Source organism: Lacerta agilis, chromosome 11 (assembly GCF_009819535.1).
Source record: "Lacerta agilis isolate rLacAgi1 chromosome 11, rLacAgi1.pri, whole genome shotgun sequence".
NCBI classification, from domain to species: domain Eukaryota; kingdom Metazoa; phylum Chordata; class Lepidosauria; order Squamata; family Lacertidae; genus Lacerta; species Lacerta agilis.
Window position 1 is genome coordinate 3,560,533 of NC_046322.1, and position 19,940 is coordinate 3,580,472.

General features: G+C 45.7%; 1 protein-coding gene across 1 annotated transcript; it reads left to right on the top strand.

Annotated features, from left to right (window-relative positions):
- Positions 1–9,348: 9,348 nt before the first annotated feature.
- On the top strand, positions 9,349–18,328 carry AQP7 (aquaporin 7). The gene is made up of 7 exons (XM_033164755.1): positions 9,349–9,402; positions 9,690–9,810; positions 12,472–12,598; positions 15,065–15,202; positions 15,629–15,747; positions 16,382–16,599; positions 17,836–18,328. The coding sequence occupies exons 2-7, from the start codon at positions 9,721–9,723 to the stop codon at positions 17,999–18,001; spliced, it is 858 nt and encodes a 285-aa protein (XP_033020646.1). The 5' UTR covers positions 9,349–9,402; positions 9,690–9,720; the 3' UTR covers positions 18,002–18,328.
- The last annotated feature ends 1,612 nt before the right edge of the window (positions 18,329–19,940 follow it).

A 19,940-nucleotide genomic window follows, 5' to 3' on the forward strand; every position in this document is an offset into this window, starting at 1 on the left:
GGCATATACACCTGTACCTGTACCTGTGCCCAGCCAAGCTTGCTATCAGATTTCCACCAGGTAGCAAATTGCCCGTCTGATAACGCTGCTATCAAAATTGGCAATAAAAAAAAATGCTGCAAACAGCAGAGAAGGAAGGTGAGCTAGGGTGAGGGTGTTTCAAGGCCTGTTTCCTGGCTTGTTATCTGCCGGGCCGTGGGACCGGAGGCCTCAGCCAGGAATCCAGCTAGATGGGCTCAGGGACAGAAGGGGGTCTGCTTGGGATGGAGCAGATCCCTAATTCAATCCCTGGATGGCCTGCTAAAATGCTATTATTACCCTTCGCAAGGCTTTCTTGGCACAGAGCTGCAGGAGAGAGATCACACCACAGCATGGTAATCCTAAAATCATGTTGCATGGTGTATTTAAGGGAAGAGTCGTGCTTCGGTGTCAGAAAGGTAAACCAGGGAACTCAGGATCGCAAAGAGATGTGGCTCTCAGGTTCAAAGGCCGTCCTGACACAGAGGAGGACTCTAGCCTTAGAGCCCTGCCTGTCAAGGCAAAGAGCCCCTCTGATAACGCTGCTATCAAAATTGGCAGTAAAAAAAAATGCTGCAAACAGCAGAGAAGGAAGGTGAGCTAGGGTGAGGGTGTTTCAAGGCCTGCTTCCTGGCTTTGTGTTTGTGTTGGATGCAGAGTTCAATCCCTGAGGTCTCCAGGAGGGGCTGAGAGATTCAGTGTTCAGAGGCATATACACCTGTACCTGTGCCCAGCCAAGCTTGCTGTAAGATTTCCACCAGGCAGGTGGATTGGGCTCCACAGGGTCAGGGAAGCCACCTGGGAACAGTCCTATTGATGTCCCGTCTCACATGACCATTGCACACCAAGACCAGGGCCTCAGGAGCACCAGACATGCCGGCCAGAAAATCCCTTCTGATTCTACAAGTCTCTGGGGCCTGGACCATCTTAATAGAGAGGAGTCTCTGCGGAGAGGAACAGCCACTTCCTGTCCAACTCTCACCAGGGAATGAAAGGTCCATCCAGGACAAAGGCCTTATCTTAATCCAAAAGCAGAGGCAGGCCAAGACATGTCCAGCAAAGGTTTTCTGCACTGGATGATGTTACGGAAATTATTGGGGGGGGGTCACCTAAGCAAAGTCTCTTCCCGAGTAAACTCATTTGGGGTATGGAGTGATGCCCTTAAGGGGACCCATCTCTCTGCCATGATCCAGTAGGCGAGAGACCACGTACACAGGGAAATGCCTCAGCAGGTAATCTCTGGGTGCTTCAGGCTAATATCCCTCAGCTGGAATCCCATTGTTCTCTCCCAGATAAGTGCTCAAGGTATCCTTGCCAGTACTTAACACCCATTCACATTTCTCAGGGCTATCTCCCTGATATTGCTCTGTTTTCCCCCTATGTTAATCCTGTTTTTCCTGTTTTTCCTATATGTCAATCATGTATAACCCTTCCCTTTCGTGATGTAGTGATGATGTAGTAATGATGTTTCCAAACTGTATTCTGGGATATGATAGGAGTTTTTAAAAGTTCTTGTAACACTGCTCTGGGTGTGCAGTTTGACTGTAACCTATTGCGCAATAAACCCTGTCTTGTCCTTGCTCCAGTGGCTGGACTTCTTTTATTTAACTCCGCAGAAACCAGTGGGCTTATCCCTAAGGGCCAGGTGGCTGGGCAGTTCCACACCTGGGATTTTCCCTTTACAGTTGGTGCCGAAAGCTGGGACTTGCGGTTCTCCCGTGTTGCTGACTGGGGGCCCTGAAGTCTTCAGCCGGCAACAGGCCATTTGCCTGGGAAGATCTTTTGGACCCCCGGCCATCTTCAGGGGCGGTAATTTGCAAGTCTCTAAGGAGCCAGCCGGGGAGCAAAAGCAAGATCCAGCTGGCTTAGTCATTTGGATCCAGGGATCAGCGTAAGACGTGTGAGTATGAGTTGAAAAAAACCCAGTGCACTGGTGGGAAGGGGGTGGTGTTTCCTGGCAACAAATTCTCTGCCTTCTTATCTATCGTCGTTCTTGCCTTTCCTCTGGTCCAAATCCTAGAGACCTTGCTCAACTCAAGGAGGGGAGTTCTGAGCTCTATCTCTTTTTCTCCCTCTCTGGCCAGCCGCCCCGATAGGTGAAAAATCCTATCGAAAGCAAGGGGTCAGAGCTCTTTTTCGTACTTTTGCCAGCCGCCCCGATAGGTGAAAAATCCTATCGAAAGCAAGGGGCAAAAGGACTTCCTTTCCTATCCGAACCCCAGCCGCACTGGTCGGTTCATGTGTACACGCATGTCGTGTGTGAACTCGCTTCCAAAAGCAAGGGGGGTATTCCGGAGCGAAAATTCTATCCAGGGGCCACCCGATCTGGCACCACATTGAGTGGGCGTTCAGTAGGGTCCCCCCCTTTTCTCAAGTTTGTGACAATAGGTAGGAGGTTGCCAGGAGGGAGAGCTTGGCCCGAGGGGCAGGACAAGGCAGAGTGGTAGATTGCACCCCTGGGAAAAGGAATAAGGAAGAAGAGGTCTGGGGAGGGAACCAAACGGTTGTTGAGGTGTACACGGAAGTTTAGTTGATAGGTTTAGTTGTTAAGTTTTCTTTTATATTAAAACCCCTTATTGTCTAGACAAAAGTTAGAAGATCTCTGCAGAAACTCATGGCCAACTGGCACTGCCAATATAAAACCCAAACTCCGCTGGCCACCGGATGGATCCTTTAACATGGATCGCCTAAATTCCATGAGAAAGCACTTTATGGAAGGAAGACCCCGCCAATTAGAAATTTGGGACCTTCCCACTAACTTCGCTTAATGAAACAAAAGGGAAGTGAGCCAACTCCTTACAATAACCAAGTAAAGGATGGAAATATATGTTTACATGTTACATGTTGTCTGTTATGTGTATGTGAGTCTGTTGTGTCTCTGTCATTTTGTTTTCCTTATGTAATTTCAGAGATCTTAAAAGGGCCAGAGAAAACCAGAAACAATTACAAAAATCCAGTCTGAGAGCATGTATGTTAGAGATCTTAAGAGAGTTGTGTTTTAAAACTGGCCATCAGACTGCCCTTCTTAAGTGTGCATAGTTTAAAACTGCAAGCTTGCTTCAAATTTTTAGTTTAAAGAAACTATTTGGACCTGATCAACTTAAACATGATATGTTTTAACCCTCAATTAGGAGCCGCCCAGAGTGGCTGGGGAAACTCAGCCAGATGGGTGGGATATAAATAATAACTTATTATTATTATTGAATATAAAACTGAGGTGTGAGTTTATTATTCAAGAGAGGCTCCAAAAGTGTCCCTCCAAGTGGTAGGAAAATCCCCTGAAGGGGTTTTACTGTGTTCTGAGAGGGGGATTGCCCCCCCTTCCCTTTGAAACTAAACAGGAAAGAAATCTGTAACTAATGAGAAATGTTTAGTTGCAACTTGCTTGTACAGAGAGCTAGTCTACTGTCGTGTTCTAGTCTACTTTGGAATGTGCTGTGAATTTAGCCTAATGTCTCTGCTGCAGCCTGCCAGATTGAGTATAACTGCTCTTGCAAGCTAAACTGCAGCGCCTGTAATTTCATTAAGCCTTAGGTAGAGAAATGTAGTTGTTGTTCTGAGGAATTGTTATGACTACATGCCTATGAAAATATGGTGTTCCTTCTAGGAAAAGTGTTATTAAGGGTAGAAGCTTCCATAGCCAGCAATTGTCTATCTGAGTCCAGTTTTAACTTTGATTAGGTTGGACAGAAGGGTTATTGTAAGGCTCCCGATATCAGTCTGTAAGTAAGATCAGCCAGGATTAACAGGCCCTTTTCTTGGAAAATGCCCCTTCAGTTTCTGTCTCTTTCTGGTCCCTAGGTCCCCAAATCAGAGTTTGCCCAGGTTCCCCTTTTGAGTTTGTCAGCCTTAGAAATTGGCCATAACTCCTTAAGTGTGCACAGTTTAAAAAATAAAATAAAATGTGAGGGCTTGATCAACTCAAAGCCACGGCAAATATTGGAATGGGTGGAAGTGGTGTGTAAAGATTTGTTGTTTTAAAGAGGCTGTAGAAGGCCACTTTTTCCCCTCTCCAAAGAGTAAAAGAGGGTGTGTGTGTGCTTACCCCTTTTCCTGCAATAAAGGGGAGCAGGAAGAAAAGGGAGATCTGTAACTTTGAATTTTTATATAAAATTTTGAACTTGTGAACTCAGTGTTCAATACACAATTTTTCCTGCTGCAGAAGTCTTAAGTTTTACAAGATAAATTGCAGTGTCTGATTTTCATCAGCCTTAAGCCTTTTAAAAAAGGTTTTCTTTGTTCTGTCTGAGGCTTTTCCTTCCCCCATCTTCTTACTTAAACAGGTAAATCTACTCCTGAGTAAGCTTCCTTAACACGGAAACTTCGGGGGGGGGGGTTGCTAAGGGTACCCCCCCCTTCTCACTTTCTTATGTGTAGTTATTTTAATTCTTAACTCCTATGCATTTGTTCACTAGGCTTTAGGGAATTTGTTCAATCATTCACTTTAATTTTAAATCACTTCTATCAAATCTAGGCTGTTTGAAAACTAAGGTACGATTGGTTGGATCAATTCTTGAATAAATACTATTCCTTATAAAAGACTCTCCCTATCAAATCTTAGGAAAAACGTCTGTTCACTTGTATCTTTAAGAAAATTTCTCTAAGAACTTGCCATCTCTAGTCTAAGGAAAAACTCACTCAAACTATCTTAACGTTTGCTAAAAGGTTCTGTATAAAGATGGTACTTTTCTTTTCCTCTTAGTACACATGTGCTTGCATGATAGTTGTGTCTGTGTACATAAGAATGTGTCTCTCTAGTAGTACAAATCTTGTGAACCCTGTAATTTAGGGGGTTGGACTGGATGACCTCAGGGTCCCTTTCAACTCCCACTTTATAACTATGTGGAAGGCCATGTGTCTGTAAGCATTGGAGGGTAATTTTAAATCCTGATGTGGTGAGTTGAAATTCAGCCCAGCTTTGCCTTTAGTAAAGAAAGGTAGAAATGTTGGCTTTCAGAGTTAAGAGTAGAGTGTTTTGTTTTTGTTTTAAAGGAGTGATTATCTAAATTTTTACCATTTTCTCTTTTATTTTAAGTTTTAAAGTTTAATCACATATAAAGGCCTTGACCATCCCTGTGAAGGAAGAGCCATTTTCCCATACATGAGGGGGCAGAGAATTTAGTCTGCCTGGCTGAAATAACTGAAAATATTTGAATTTTATGAATTCTGACTCTGGCCATTTTTATTCATATATAAGGGAGCAGGTATTCTGCTAAATGACCAGAGGGGCTGAAAATATTTGAATTTTATGAATTCTGACTCTGGCCATTTTTACTCATATATAAGGGAGCAGGTATTCTGCTGAAATGACCAGAGGGGCCGCACACAAAATAATGATAACCCACATTTTAAATAGAAATCTGTACCCCAAGACCTGTACATATATGAGGCAAATATATGGTAGCTCCCAATTTATTTTGCCGGGGGTATGAGATGTTTATTTAATTCATTGCTGGTTTTCGTTAGGGCGTGAATTGCTGGGTTTCTGTTTAAAATCCAACCCTGTTCTTTAAACCTTCCTTTCTTCAAGGTAATTTAGCCAATGGATGCAACTCTTTCAAATGGTACAATAGGTTTCTAAATCATGAACTCTGTACATGCACAGAGGCTACTGGCAAAGCTTAGCCCTACAGGGAGATTGCTCCAGAGGCCACCTGAAGAACAACAACAGAATTAAGTATTTGGGCTTTAAAATCCTAACATGCCAAATTCTTTCCACAGGTAAAAATGAGTGCTCTCTTCAGGATTTTTTTTAAATTTTATTTTAGAGAAAGGGGGAGATTTAAGTGAATTCTATAACAGTTTTAATGAATTTTTAGGAATGGGGGGCAACTAAACAAGGCAACTAAACAAGGTCTCCTCCACACTTGGAAGGTAAATTTTTTTTTAAAAAAATTGCTGTCTTCTCTTTATTCTACCACTGATTTGCACCTTTGGTCAAATGCTTCCTCTGAAATCCACCCAAGTGATAGACTATGCAAAGGAAGGTTCTATTGTTCTTTCCCAGTAGGTACTCAATCCTATCTCTTTGCATTTCACCCCAAGCATTCTCTCTATGTTAATCTGGTATAACCCTTTCCTTTCCTGATTTAACAATGATGTAATGTTTTGTCCTCTCTTCTTCCACAGCAAAGAAAAAAAAAAGTAAGGAGATACAAACCGTAATTTCTTTTAATCTTCCTTCCCTTACAGTCATTTTCCCCTGTTATGCGAAACAAGTCTGAATCCCTGCTATATTAGTTTACTTCCCTATATTTTTAGGTTACAAATAATCTGCTTTTCATTTATTAAATTAGTTTTCCATTGTCTATGAAATTGATCTAAGCACAACCAGGTATTCTTTTGCTGGTGTTAACCCATTTTTCAGTATTTTTGCTTTAACATTCTAGCTGATGTTGTCACATAAACAAACATTTTTTTAAAGTTTCATTTGGGAACCACTGTTAGAAATTGTGTGTTTTAGCATTTATTTTGGTTCCTCATAGGTCATTTTTTATATTTTGGGGACATGTTGATCACATGTTGTCATTTGTTGCATCTCCTGAACTTATGGCTGATATTTATTTATTTATTTATGTTGACTAGCTTGGATGGGGTCAGGTACCATCTATAAGTTTTTTTCCTTCATAAAGTTTTCTTTTATCAGATAGCACATTGTTTAAATGTGGATCTAATTTTTAATTTTGTTTCATTTTAATATTTTTACCTTTTTGAAAGAAAAAAATCCAAACAAACTTAGCAGGTAATTATCTAGAAATGTGATGATAATATTGAAATGAATAAAATGCTTAACGTGTTCAGATTTTATTTTTGCAGAGACCCAAGGAGACTTTCCCTTTGGTTCTTTTGCCCCTTCCCTCCTAACTGTCTTTTAGCCCCAAGTATTCTTATTACATTACAGGCTATTCCTTCAAAGGATGTGTTTATGAAAACTGGACAATGAACATACAATCCAACTCTTCAGCAGTTGAACAGCATCAAAAGTGGCCACATTTATCTCACTCCAAAAGGATATGGACTGACCGGGGGTGGGGGGCTGCTGACAAGGGGAGGGGCAGTTGAATTGTAAGGACATTTTCTCTCTTTCTGACCTCGGGAGTATGTGCAGCCAGAATGGTCTCAAAGTCACAATTGCTCCAAGATATGTATCTGATATATAATTACTATGTTTTATGTTGTGTGATGTTATGCAGAAACATTGAATTATGTCTGACAGTATATTTAAATTCCACAAAGGGGGGAACCCAATTTTTGTGTTTAATTGTTTTCATGTTTACTGTATGGTGTCTTGGTGCATATTGCTTACACCCCAATGGAGGATTCTCATGCATTTTATGTTTTCTAATAGATCAGGCTATTGCATAGTCCAATATTTAGGTTAGACCAATTTATGACCACATTTCCTTGTCCCACCTGGTATTCCAACCTTCCCTACACATTTTAGATTGTTTTAGGTCATTTTGTCAAGAAGAAACTTCAAGATCAAAACAGAACCCCAGATACATGAAGGTGTTTATGCTTTGATTTAGCAGGAATGGTTCCTTATATGTTAAATTATTAATTTGGACCACTGCCTTTTTAGAATGGTTTTTCACAGTTTGGTTTGGAAAGTGAGTACCATGGGCCTATATAAATTTTAATTGGACTTCATTTGAATTGGACAAGTGTATCCAAGGTGTCATTGGCTTTCGTCCCTTTAAATAGCAAGAGTGCAGGCCCACCCCTTTGAGAGCAGGACCAAAGCCACAGAGGCCCCAAGGATGGGCAGGATGGGGCATTTCTCTCCAGGGAGTGTCACACCTAACCACATGGGGGTAAAAGGCTTTAGGTCAAGTCAATGCAAGCCCTTACACCAGGGGTGCACGCTGATGGGTGTTGCTACTGTGGAATGCTGAAGGTCAAAGGAGACCAGTTAGCTATGACACCTGGGAACACACAAAAAGGCAAAACAAAACAACTTCATTTGTCAGTCACTGAATGAACCCTCCTACTAAATGTAAAGCATAAGACCACTATTGAGAAAATATTTATCCCAAAGTGCTAGCATAGTAATTTAGTAACAAAATGCAGCATATGATATTTTTTTTTACGTAATATCCTATGTCTAGCTAGGTACACTGATACACTTCCTAAGGGCCTTAAGAGGCGTGACATGCAAGTCCCTTTCAGGTTACATACACCCACACCTGGGAGGTTGGATGCCATGATAATATTTAGTGTATATAACATGCGGGACGAAAGGGGGTGGGAAATATGTCTATCTCTGAACTGTAGTTAAGTGCGGAGAAAGGATTTGCGGTTCTTTCAAAACCTGATGCAAATCTATCTCTGAAGGGGGGACTGTTACGGAAATTATGGGGGGGGTCACCTAAGCAAAGTCTCCTCCCGAGTAAACTCATTTGGGGTATGGAGTGATGCCCTTAAGGGGACCCATCTCTCTGCCATGATCCAGTAGGCGAGAGACCACGTACACAGGGAAATGTCTCAGCAGGTAATCTCTGGGTGCTTCAGGCTAATATCCCTCAACCAGAATCCCATTGTTCTCTCCCAGATAAGTGCTCAAGGTATCCTTGCCAGTACTTAACACCCATTCACACTTCTCAGGGCTATCTCCCTGATATTGCTCTGTTTTCCCCCTATGTTAATCCTGTTTTTCCTGTTTTTCCTATATGTCAATCATGTATAACCCTTCCCTCTCGTGATGTAGTGATGATGTAGTAATGATGTTTCCAAACTGTATTCTGGGATATGATAGGAGTTTTTAAAAGTTCTTGTAACACTGCTCTGGGTGTGCAGTTTGACTGTAACCTATTGCGCAATAAACCCCTGTCTTGTCCTTGCTCCAGTGGCTGGACTTCTTTTATTTAACTCCGCAGAAACCAGTGGGCTTATCCCTAAGGGCCAGGTGGCTGGGCAGTTCCACACCTGGGATTTTCCGTTACAATGACCCTCGTGGTTTGTCAGGTTTTCTGGGCATCTTAGAATTAATGATGCAAGAGGCGTTCTGATCCTTAGAATTAATGATGCAAGAGGCGTTCTGATCCACTGTAATACGGGCACTTTCCCTTTGTCTAGAAAAGGGGGAGATTAGGTTTCACTTTCCCCTCAGCCTTACTGCTTTGTGTGCTTACACTGTGACTTACTGCTGAATGTGATTTGTTTGCTGCAGACATGCAGCTCGAGTCTGTAGGACTTGTGTGTGTGTGCTGCTAAATTTAGCTTAGTTAGATTAGTAGCACTGGTGTCTGTCGAGTTATTTTAAGACACCACGAAGCAGACCTCAAGAAGCCATCCTGTTGCTGCATTTCACTCTGCTACTGAAAAACACTCAGAGCGCAGCAGAAGTGTGCCTGGGCGCCATTGATGTCGGAGAAGATCGTAAAGGTGATTGATTGCAGTGCCGGTCAGCAGCACCACTTGGGTCAAAGCTTTTATGACCCAATACCACAACATGGTTCCTTCTAACTCTACAATTTTATGCAAGAAGGAAGGGAGGGAGGGAGGGAGGGAGAGAGAGAACAGGGGGCAGGTCAGGCTACTGCTTAATTGCCTCGTTACCCTTTAACCAGGCTTCAGTCAGAGCTGTCAGGTGGAGACAGGCTGCGAAGGGGAGGACAGTGGCTCACTTCAGAGTGTGCCACGAGGAGTTATGACATCTGCCTTCCCAACAGGGACTGAATCGCCTGCCTGTCAGCGACCAAGATGCTGAAGAAAGTCATCGGCTGGCTGACGATCCGAAATGAAACCATCCGGCAGGGACTGGCAGAGGCTCTGTCCACCTTCATCCTGATGGTGAGCAGGACAGGGGTGGAGGGTGCAAGGGTCATTCGAGGAGGGGGAGGAGGTGGCAAAGGCTGGGGCGTGCACACCCCTCTTTCTTGTTCCTGAAAAAGTGATTTGTGTGGATGACGAAGGAGACGGGAAGGGGACCCAGTCTGCATCAGAAGCAGAAGTTTGCAAAACAATAGCGGAAGCAAAACAGGCTTCCCTCAAAATGTGCACATATCTAAATTTTGAGACACGAATCTGTCAGTGCGTGTGCAAAAATGCATCTGCTAGGTCTGATCCTGCCTCGGGGCTCTTCTGAACACTGCAATGTTGTGTGTGCCAGCTATATCTCTAAAGTCCATTCAAAGAACATTCCCCTCTGCTCAAAGAATTATGGATACCGTAGTTGGTTAAAGGTTGCTGGGAACTGTCACTTTGTGAGGGGCAAACTACAGTGCCCAGAAATCTTTGAGGGAAAGGTGTTTTTAAGGCATACAGAGTCAGCAATGGTCATCTTCACCCCTTGTTCTGCACATGAAGGATCAACGTCTCTCTCACACATGCTGTGACCCACCTACCTGAGCACTGCTCATAAACCATGTTTAGTGATCCACCTGAAGATCAGCAAACCTTTCGTATGCTCAGCAGTATATTTGGAATAGCAAACAACAACCCGACTCAAAGATGATATTATGGGAGGAAACGGGGGAGGACGTTTTGTACTGAACTTCAATTTGCATTAGGCATCTGATTGTATTAATTGGTTATGGATTGGAACCCATTGTCTCATGATTTGGAGGACGTATCTGATAAAAGCACCGTTCCGCCCAACTTAATGAGGAACATTTCTTCAAGAACAGCTCATGCAATACTATTTTTATTTTTTTTTAAGCATCTAACCGGCTAAAAATATAGTATTATTATTCCAAGGGCTATTTAATTCATTAGCATCGCTATTAAATTCAGTATTCATCAAAGACTGGTTAAAGTTTACGAACTATTTGACTAATAATTTGCAATTGAATACGTTAACAGGACTTCAAGAAGCTTTGTAGTTAATGTGTAGAAATATTATTGTAATTATGGTAGTTAAAGCGAGTAAGAGATATATGATATTATAAGCAATGGTAGACTAAAGAAGTATATTATTAAGATATTAATCTGAATGCCATGTGGAAGTCATGGCTATGATAGCCAAAGTTGATAAATGAATGTGCATGTATATTTTATTTTTTGTAGTAGTTATAGCATAAAATAAAAAAATTACTATAATAATAAAAAAATTAAAAAAATTCAGTATTAGAACACTTTGGGATAAGACAGGGATAGTGGCATTAGAATCTGGAAGGAAAATAATATGCTTTTGAGCTGCGAAACCAGGATTCACATCTCCACTCAGCCACAAAGCTCATTGGGTGAGGTCGGGCCAGTCTCTCAGCCTTACGGGAGTGTTGTGGGGACGAGGAGGAGAACCATATGCAAGGCCTTGAGCTCCTTGGAAGAAAGGGTGGTCTATGAATGTCATACATTGATGTCAGCCTGGACAGCTCAGTGGGTTAGAGCTCTTCTTTGGCCATCCCTCATAGCCGAGTGAGATGGTCTTCCACAAACACGGTTTTAATACTGAGTCCGTAAGTGACTGCGGAGGCCAATTCTGGATCCACACGTCCTTCCACAGTGGGGGCTTTGGCTTCCTGGTGGGAGTTGATCACGGTGAGAGTTTGCCAAGCATGCCTTCCTCTTAGCACGTTTCTCCCTTGCGCCCTGAGTTCAAGCATCTTCAAAGTCCATGACACCTTTGGTTAAGGGTTTTCTCCAACTGGAGCACAGGCCAGTGTTTCCCAGTTATCAGTGCTTATACAGGACTACATTCAGGGGCGTCGCTAGGGGGGCGGTGGGGGCGGTGACAGGGGAGGGTGGGGTTGACAAGCAGCGGCCCCTCCCGCCACTCCCATGCGGCGGCGCTCCCTCCGTCGCCCCGGGAGCAACAGCGCATGGCCGAGCGAGCACCCCGTCCGTGCAGCGCTGCTGCTCCCGGGGTGACTGGCAGCATGGGGCATGGCGGGTGGGGCCGCCGCGTGTCACCCCCACGCGCTGCCGCTCCCTCCATCACCCTGGGAGCGGCAGCGCACGGCTTGACGACGGAGTGCGCCTGCGTGACATTTCGTCGGACCGCCGCTTCCACAGCCTCCTTTTGAGCCGCAGAGTGAAAAGGCGGCTCGTGGGGCTGCCGTGCGCGATCGGCGGGGAGCCGCCGATCGCGCTCGGCAGCCCCACGAGCCGCCTTTTCACTCTGCGGCTTAAAAGGGGGCTGCGGAAGCGCCGGAGGCACTCCGCCGTGACGTCACAACGTCCCGCCCCCGGGGCGTTTCCTTTTGCCGCCCGGGGTAGCGCGGAGCTTTCCTCTGCCACTGACTACATTTTTAAAGATTTGCTTTGAGAGTGTCTTTAAACCTCCTTTGCTGACCACCAGTATTTCACTTTCCATTCTTAAATTGGGAATAGAGTAGTTGCTTGGGAAGATGATCATCAAGCATCAGTACAATTTGACCAGTCCGACGAAGCTGATGTTGAAGAATCATCGCTTCGACACGGGCGATCTCTGCATGGGGGATGTTGTCCTGCTACCATGAGGATGGATACCTTGACACATACAGGTCTCTCTTCTCCCCCCTCCCCCCACAGGTTATTGGACAGGGCTCTGTTGCCCAGGTAGTAATCGGAAAGAGTAGTTTTGGGGACTTTCTGAGCATCAATCTGGGATTTGGATTTGGTGTCATGTTAGGAATTCACGTAGCTGGTGGAATCTCAGGTGAGTCTGGTAGATAACGTGCCTGGCGGATCTCCCTTTTAATATCAACGATGCAGTTTCAATCCGTTTAGATCTGGACATAAATTGCTTTCATCCTCCCCCCCCCCTTGCTGGTTTTTAAAAGGTTGATTTCTATATTATCCTAGTGCTTCTCTTTCTTTCCTTTTGCTGTTCCAGAGAGGTTCTGTGCTTCATAACATTTTCTGCCGGGATGGTTTTACTGTAGGCTTCCCCAACCTGGTGCCCTCCACAGGTTTGAGACTACAAAACCTAGCGCAAGAGAAAGCAGATAGAGAAAAGTTTTTTATCCCTCTCTCATGACGCTAGAACTCGTGAACATTCAAGGAAGCTGATTCAGGACAGATGAAGGAAAGTGTTTCTTCATGCAGCGCCTTGTTAAAGTGTGGAACTCTCTGCTGCAGGAGGCAGTGATGGCCACCAACATAGATGGCTCCAAGAGGGCATTAGACAAATTCATGGAGGACAAGAGGGCAATCGATGGCTAATCGATGGAGAGCCAGTGTGGTGTAGTGGTTAAGAGCGGTAGACTCGTAATCTGGGGAACCGGGTTCGTGTCTCCACTCCTCCACATGCAGCTGCTGGGTGACCTTGGGCTAGTCACACTTCTCTGAAGTCTCTCAGCCCCACTCACCCCACAGAGTGTTTGTTGTGGGGGAGGAAGGGAAAGGAGAATGTGAGCCGCTTTGAGACTCCTTCGGGTAGTGAAAAGCGGGATATCAAATCCAAACTCTTCTAATAGTCATGATGGTTACGTGCTGCTTCCACAGCTGGAGGAAGCAATGCTACTGAACAGCAGTTGCTGGAAACCACAAGGAGAGTGTGCCATTGCACTCAGGTCCTGATTTTGGGCTTCCCACGCGGCACCTGATTGGTCACTGTGAAGGAGGGTGCAAGTGATCCAATGATCCAGCAGGGTTCTTCTTATTTTCTTAGTCGTCTATACAACTGTAGACCCAAAGCACTGGAGGGCATGAGCACTGGTGCCAACTCTAGGGGGCCTTGGGTGTCACGACACTCAAAGTTTTTTCGTGTGGGTGCGCTGCCACAACCTTCAAGGCCCTGCGAAGTCTTGGAAGGGATTTCCAGTAGAAACCGGAAGTAGACAATGTCATGATGTCACGTTGCGTCATGGTTGCCATTGGGCACCCATAATCTGGGCACAAGCTTGAGGAAAGCTGTTTTCGTCTTTGTGTTACATCCCTGTTTTATACTGATTTCTGTAAAGAACCCGGAGAACTTCCACACACCGGAGGTCTAGAAACATACAGATTCAGCCTTGACGCAACGTTGAGGCCATCTCTACACTCACAGAACCACGGTTCTCAGGATTAAGAGGCAGATCCCAACACCCACTCCATGATGCGTAGAACAACTTCCATAATCTGGGCACCACCTTGCTGAGACTTGCGTCCAGCAGCTGAGGGTGTGGAATGGAAGTGCAGAACTGGCTTGTTTTGATATTTTTCATTGTTTAATTTTTTATTGAAACTTTTCAGCATACGATACCATTAAAAAAAACAAACTAATCTAAATGAAAAGGAAAACAGCCAAAAAAGAGAAAACTCTCCTTTTGCTTTTCCATCACTTAGCATTTTCCTATTTTGTGTTTTTAGCAAATGCTCTCAGAATTGGTCTTTGTTGTGTTGCTTTTGCAAAGATATCCCTTCTAAGAATTGGCAGGATGGAGGGGTGGCTTGCAAATGCTATTACTGCTACTACTATTAGTAGCAGTAATAGCATTACACTTAGGAGCCAGTGTGGTGTAGTGGTTAAGAGTGGTAGACTCGTAATCTGGGGAACCGGGTTCGTGTCTCCACTCCTCCACATGCAGCTGCTGGGTGAACTTGGGCTAGTCACACTTCTTTGAAGTCTCTCAGCCCCATTCACCTCACAGAGTGTTTGTTGTGGGGGAGGAAGGGAAAGGAGATTGTTAGCCGCTTTGAGACTCCCTAGGGTAGTGAAAAGCGGGATATCAAATCCAAACTCTTCTTCTTCTTCTTCTTCTTATTATTATTATTATTATTATTATCAGGGATGCGGGTGGCGCTGTGGGTTAAACCACAGAGCCTTGGGCTTGCTGATTAGAAGGTGGGTGGTTTGAATCCCCGCGATGGGGTGAGCTCCCGTTGCTCTGTCCCAGCTCCTGCCCACCTAGCAGTTCAAAAGCACGTCAAAGTGCAAGTAGATAAATAGGTACCGCTCCGGCGGGAAGGTAAACGGCGTTTCCGTGCGCTGCTCTGGATCACCAGCAGCGGCTTAGTCATGCTGGTCACATGACCCAGAAGCTGTACGCTGGCTCCCTCGGCCAGTAAAGCGAGATGAGCGCCACAACCCCAGAGTCGTCTGCGAATGGACCTAATGGTCAGGGGTCCCTTTACCTTTACCTTTTATTACTATTATCATCATTTAATCTCGTATTCCTGCCATTTCTTTTGCCCCTCGAAGGTGCTCACATGAATGCAGCAATTACATTTGCAAACTGTGCCGTGGGGAATCTGCCATGGTACAAGCTTCCGGCGTATGTGATTGGCCAGTTCGTGGGATCCTTCTTGGCATCTGCTACGACATTTTCACTGTATTATGGTATGCTATTTCCCTTGACCCCCAACCCCTCACAAAACCGCTAGAATAGCTGGGGAGAAAGAAGAACTACCTGATTTTTTAGTTATTTCAGTGACACACGCACACCCTTATCTCTCATAAACACACACACACACACACACTCCTTCCAGTAGCACCTTCGAGACCAACTAAGTTTGTTCTTGGTATGAGCTTTTGTGTGCATGCACACTTCTTCAGATACAATAAAACAGAAGTCACCAGACCCTTATATATAGTGAGAGGGTGGGGAGGGGGTATTACTCAGAAGGGTGGTGGGAATGGGTGATTGACACACACACATTGTGGGTCCGTGCAAGGGCAGAGTGGTTCGATCAAAAAGTGCACTTGTAGCCTCTGCAACTTGTGCTTTTGCTGTTGAGCTGTGTAATCTGGTTGCTTCCCTTTCAGAAGCCCTGATGGATTATACCGGGGGGACCCTGACCGTTGGAGGACCCACCGGCACGGCAAACATCTTTGCCACCTATCCATCTCCGTACATGTCGACTTGGGGCGGATTTGTAAATGAGGTTGGTGCACCAGCATTGGCTTTATTTATTTAATTCGTTAAAGTTATATACTTCTTGCTATATACTTAAAAAAAAACCCAAACCCAAAGTGGTTTGCTGAAAGAATAAAACAGTAGGATTATCAGGGAAAGCAGTTAAAGCACAACTATTTCATAGGGAGTCGTTCTATGGCTTCTAGATAATAGACACGGAGAACTTTGACCACACTGAAATGCTAAGATAATAATTTTCCTCCTACGGGACTCCTCCTTAAGAGTCAAGTGTACCCAATCAGTCTTCAGAATGCAGGGGGTCAAGACAGGGTCGGCCCAGCCATGAAGCAAGTTGAGGTGACCGCCTCAGGCACCAGGATCCACCGGGGCAGCGGATCCTGATGTCAATCTTTCATCCTGCCTTCTTCCCTCACCACTTCTTCCCTGGCAGGGAAGGGGGACGCCATTTGGGGGGGGGGAATGCCTCAGGTGGTGTATGAGGTAAGCAAGCAAGGGAAAGGGGTTGTAGTGACTGCTCCCCATTGCTCCGCCCACCGAACATTTCCCCAGTTTGTTTTGGAGTCGCCTCTTCCGCCTCTGGGTTGCCATCTTTTTTTTTTTTTTCATCTTTCCTTCCTTCTTTCCTGGCCTCATCCCCGCAGTTCATCACTACAGCTGTGCTATTAATTGGAATCCTCGCCATCAACGACATGAAGAACGCAGGTGCTCTTCCAGGCACCCATGCCTTGAGTATTGGGCTGCTGGTTGCGGTCATCGGCATGTCCTTGGGGATGAACACAGGCTACGCCATTAACCCTTCCAGAGACTTGCCACCAAGGATCTTCACAGCCGTTGCTGGATGGGGGGTGGAGGTATTCAGGTGAGTGCCTTTTCTGTACCACAGAATCATAGGAGTTGGAAGGGACCCTTTACACTGTATTTGCATGGATTGATTAAATATGATTACCGAAACTTTTTCCTTATTATTCCTGGTTTGCTCTGCCCGTCAGGTGCAGGGTGGGCAACAAGCACCTATTTAAATATAGATTAATTGAAACAATTTGCTTGATTGCTCTTGTGGATGCGAAGGTAGGTCTGAACCTCCTCGCCCAACGTTAGGTGAAATTTCAGGAGTTAGGTTGTGCATTGAGCTGTCACATTTGTTAAGGACTGAGTAAGAGTACAAAAGGTCCTTTGGATGTGCACCCTACCTCCTCTCCAAGGAATTCAAGGCCGTGTACCTAGGATTTCCCCCTTTTAAAAGTACAAAATGGGAGAATAAAAGAGCTGCAGGTGGAAACAGGTCTCCCAAACTTGATGCAAATATGGGCCAATAAATTGAATCAGAATCCTATTTTGTGTAGTTGGGGATGCAGAGTGGGACACTGCCAGATCTGGATGAGGCTGCACCCGCCGCCCCCAAAGGAGCAGCTTAGGGGTACAGTTGGATTCAACACTGTCAGCGGAGGCTCTGGTGGTCTTAATGGCAAGGAGCGCTCTCCCGTTCCCCTAGCTCAGCTGGAACCCCTTTGGGACAGATATGCCTTGGCCATTGCGCTCTATGCTCTGGTAACTTCCAGACTGGATTGCTGCAACACGCTTTACTTGGGGCTGCCCTTGAAGACAGCTCAGCCAGGGATGGTGGGAGTTGCACTCCAACAACCTCTGGAGGGGCCACCCTTGCGTTGAAGGTAGGCTGAGTTGTGATGGATGTAACTGAGGGGCAGTACAGGCAAGGGATGGTCCAGTTCAGGGATGGGGAAGATACAGGCAGAAACCATGTTGTGTGGGTCCGATGGATGCACAATCACGTCCACACACACACACTGCTGCCGACCTGGAAGCGGCCCCAAAATGGGGCAGGGAGGGCTTATGAGTGATCCACCGACATCCATGGGGGTCAGGAAGGGAACCTCTGCTCAAAATGGTTGTCACCTGTAGTCGCCATCCAGCAACAAGAGGGTCTCAGCTTGCCCATCCCTGGACCAGATCCTTTTGAATACTGCCACCAGGTCTACAAAGAACCACGTGGGCCCCAGCAGTGCTGTCAAAGAAGCAGCTGAGCTCTTGGCTTCTCCTAGAACCGAATAAAACCAGCTTTTCTCTCCTCCCTCAGCGCATCAAATCATTGGTGGTGGGTCCCAATAGTCGCACCAATGTTGGGAAGCTTCCTTGGAATTTTCATCTACAACATCTTCATTGACTTTCACAATCGCCCTCGGCTGGATGGGAGCAGGAAGCGAGGCGGTGAGGGCGAAGAGAGCGTCGAGCAGGGACTGTGAAATGTGGACTCCCGTCAACTGGAAGCTGGATTTGGGAATTGGGGCAGCTCCGTAGCAATCAGCTGTCTGCTGTGACCACAGTGCCCAAGAGTGTGCAAGCAGACATTGATCTATGTACTTAGCTAATAAAGAGTGCACTTTTTTGGAGAAAAAATAAGGGAAGGCTGGAGGCTGTAAGTTCCTGCCTGCCCTGTGCTCTTCCTACTTAGCTGCTGCCAGTGAGCTGCATCTCTGTGCTCATGTAAGAACCTTGCTAAAATCTCTTTATGCAGGGATGCTCAAGGAGTGTGCTGTGAGATGCTGCTCTTGAAAAATACACCATTGCTTTAGTACTTTCAAAATAAAAAAAATCAGAGTGGGTGACTCAACGTCTTCCTTATGGACAGAAGTAGCCCCAACCACCCCCTACCGGTGCAATGTTCGAAAGCACATCAAAGTGCAAGTAGATAAATAGGTACCACTCCAGCGGGAAGGTAAATGGCGTTTCCGTGCGCTGCTCTGGTTCTCTGGCTTCTGGAGTAGCACTGCTGTTAAGACACAGAAACACACTCTTCCTGTGACTACCATTTAACTCTTCAAACAAATTCAAATTCTTCACAGCCTGGGAGGTTGCACACTCTCCTTCCTTTGGAGGTTGAATAGCCATGTGTCATGGATGCTTTAGTTGAGATTCCTGCATTGTAGGGGGTTGGACTAGATGACCCTTGGGTCCCTTCCAACTGTACAATTCTGATTGTATGAATATCTCATCCCAAGGCAGAGTTCGGTAACGCAGAACCTCCCAGGTGTTCCTGGATGCCGTCTGCACGGTCAAAGGTCGGGGGATTACGGGAGCTGTAGCCCACAACCCTGACTGGTGACACGGTCACTAGATCCCCAGCAGAGATCCTTCCCTGACCCCTTCCCCTTTAACTAGAGATGTTCGCAAATGACCTAGGGCCACCTGCATACAATGGCTGCCCCCTTCCCTTGATGGTTCCAACGGCAAACATCAAACGACCGAACTCTCTTATCTGCAACTGCTCAAATTGCAGCTTGCGTTTCTTTAATCTGACGCCATGCCAAGGATGACTGGGACACAATTCACGTGTGATTTGGTTTATGACTCGAAAAGTGATCAGCTCTCAGCCTGGTGCACTTCTAGCTGTTTTGGACTACAACTCCCATCAGTGCCGTAGAAAGGTTGCTCAAAGTGTAGTGATTAAGAGTGGTATACTCGTAATCTGGGGAACCGGGTTCGTGTCTCCGCTCCTCCACATGCAGCTGCTGGGTGACCTTGGGCTAGTTGCACTTCTTTGAAGTCTCTCAGCCCCACTCACCTCACAGGGTGTTTGTTGTGGGGGAGGAAGGGAAAGGAGAATGTTAGCCGCTTTGAGACTTCTTATGGTAGTGATAAAGCGGGATATCAAATCCAAACTCTTCTTCCCAGGGGAGGGTTGCTTCCCCGCACCCTTTGTGCACTTTATCTGCTCAATTTAGCCAGCCATTGCATTACGACCCCTAGACAGGCTTAGTATACCTGAAGGAGCATCTCCACCCCCATCGCTCAGCCCGGAAACTGAGGTCCTCCTCTGAAGGTCTTCTGGCGGTTCCCACACTGCAAGAAGTGAGGTTACAGGGAACCAGGCAAGGGCCTTCTCGGTAGTGGCGCCCTCCCTGTGGAACGCCCTCCTAGCAGATGTCAAGGAGATAAAGAACTACACAACTTTTAGAAGACATGTGAAGGCAGCAATGTATCAGGAAGCTTTTAATGTTTGATGTTTCATTATATTTTTATATGTGCTGTAAGCCTTCCAGAGTGGCTGGGGAAACCCAGCCGGATGGGCAGGGTATAAATAAATATTATTCTTAGCATTATTATTTGCAACGTTCACTCCATGGAAGGACCATGTCGAACCTGAGCCCACCGATCGCGTTTGGCACAAAGGAAATTCAACTG

What these genes read in the sequence shown, in the direction of transcription:
- AQP7 (XM_033164755.1), top strand. Translation starts at nt 9,721, where the DNA reads ATGCTGAAGAAAGTCATCGGCTGGCTGACGATCCGAAATGAAACCATC. An exon ending in CGTAGCTGGTGGAATCTCAG is followed by an intron (nt 12,599 to 15,064) that starts GTGAGTCTGGTA and finishes TGCCCCTCGAAG; the next exon opens with GTGCTCACATGAATGCAGCA. An exon ending in TGGGGGGTGGAGGTATTCAG is followed by an intron (nt 16,600 to 17,835) that starts GTGAGTGCCTTT and finishes CTCCTCCCTCAG; the next exon opens with CGCATCAAATCATTGGTGGT.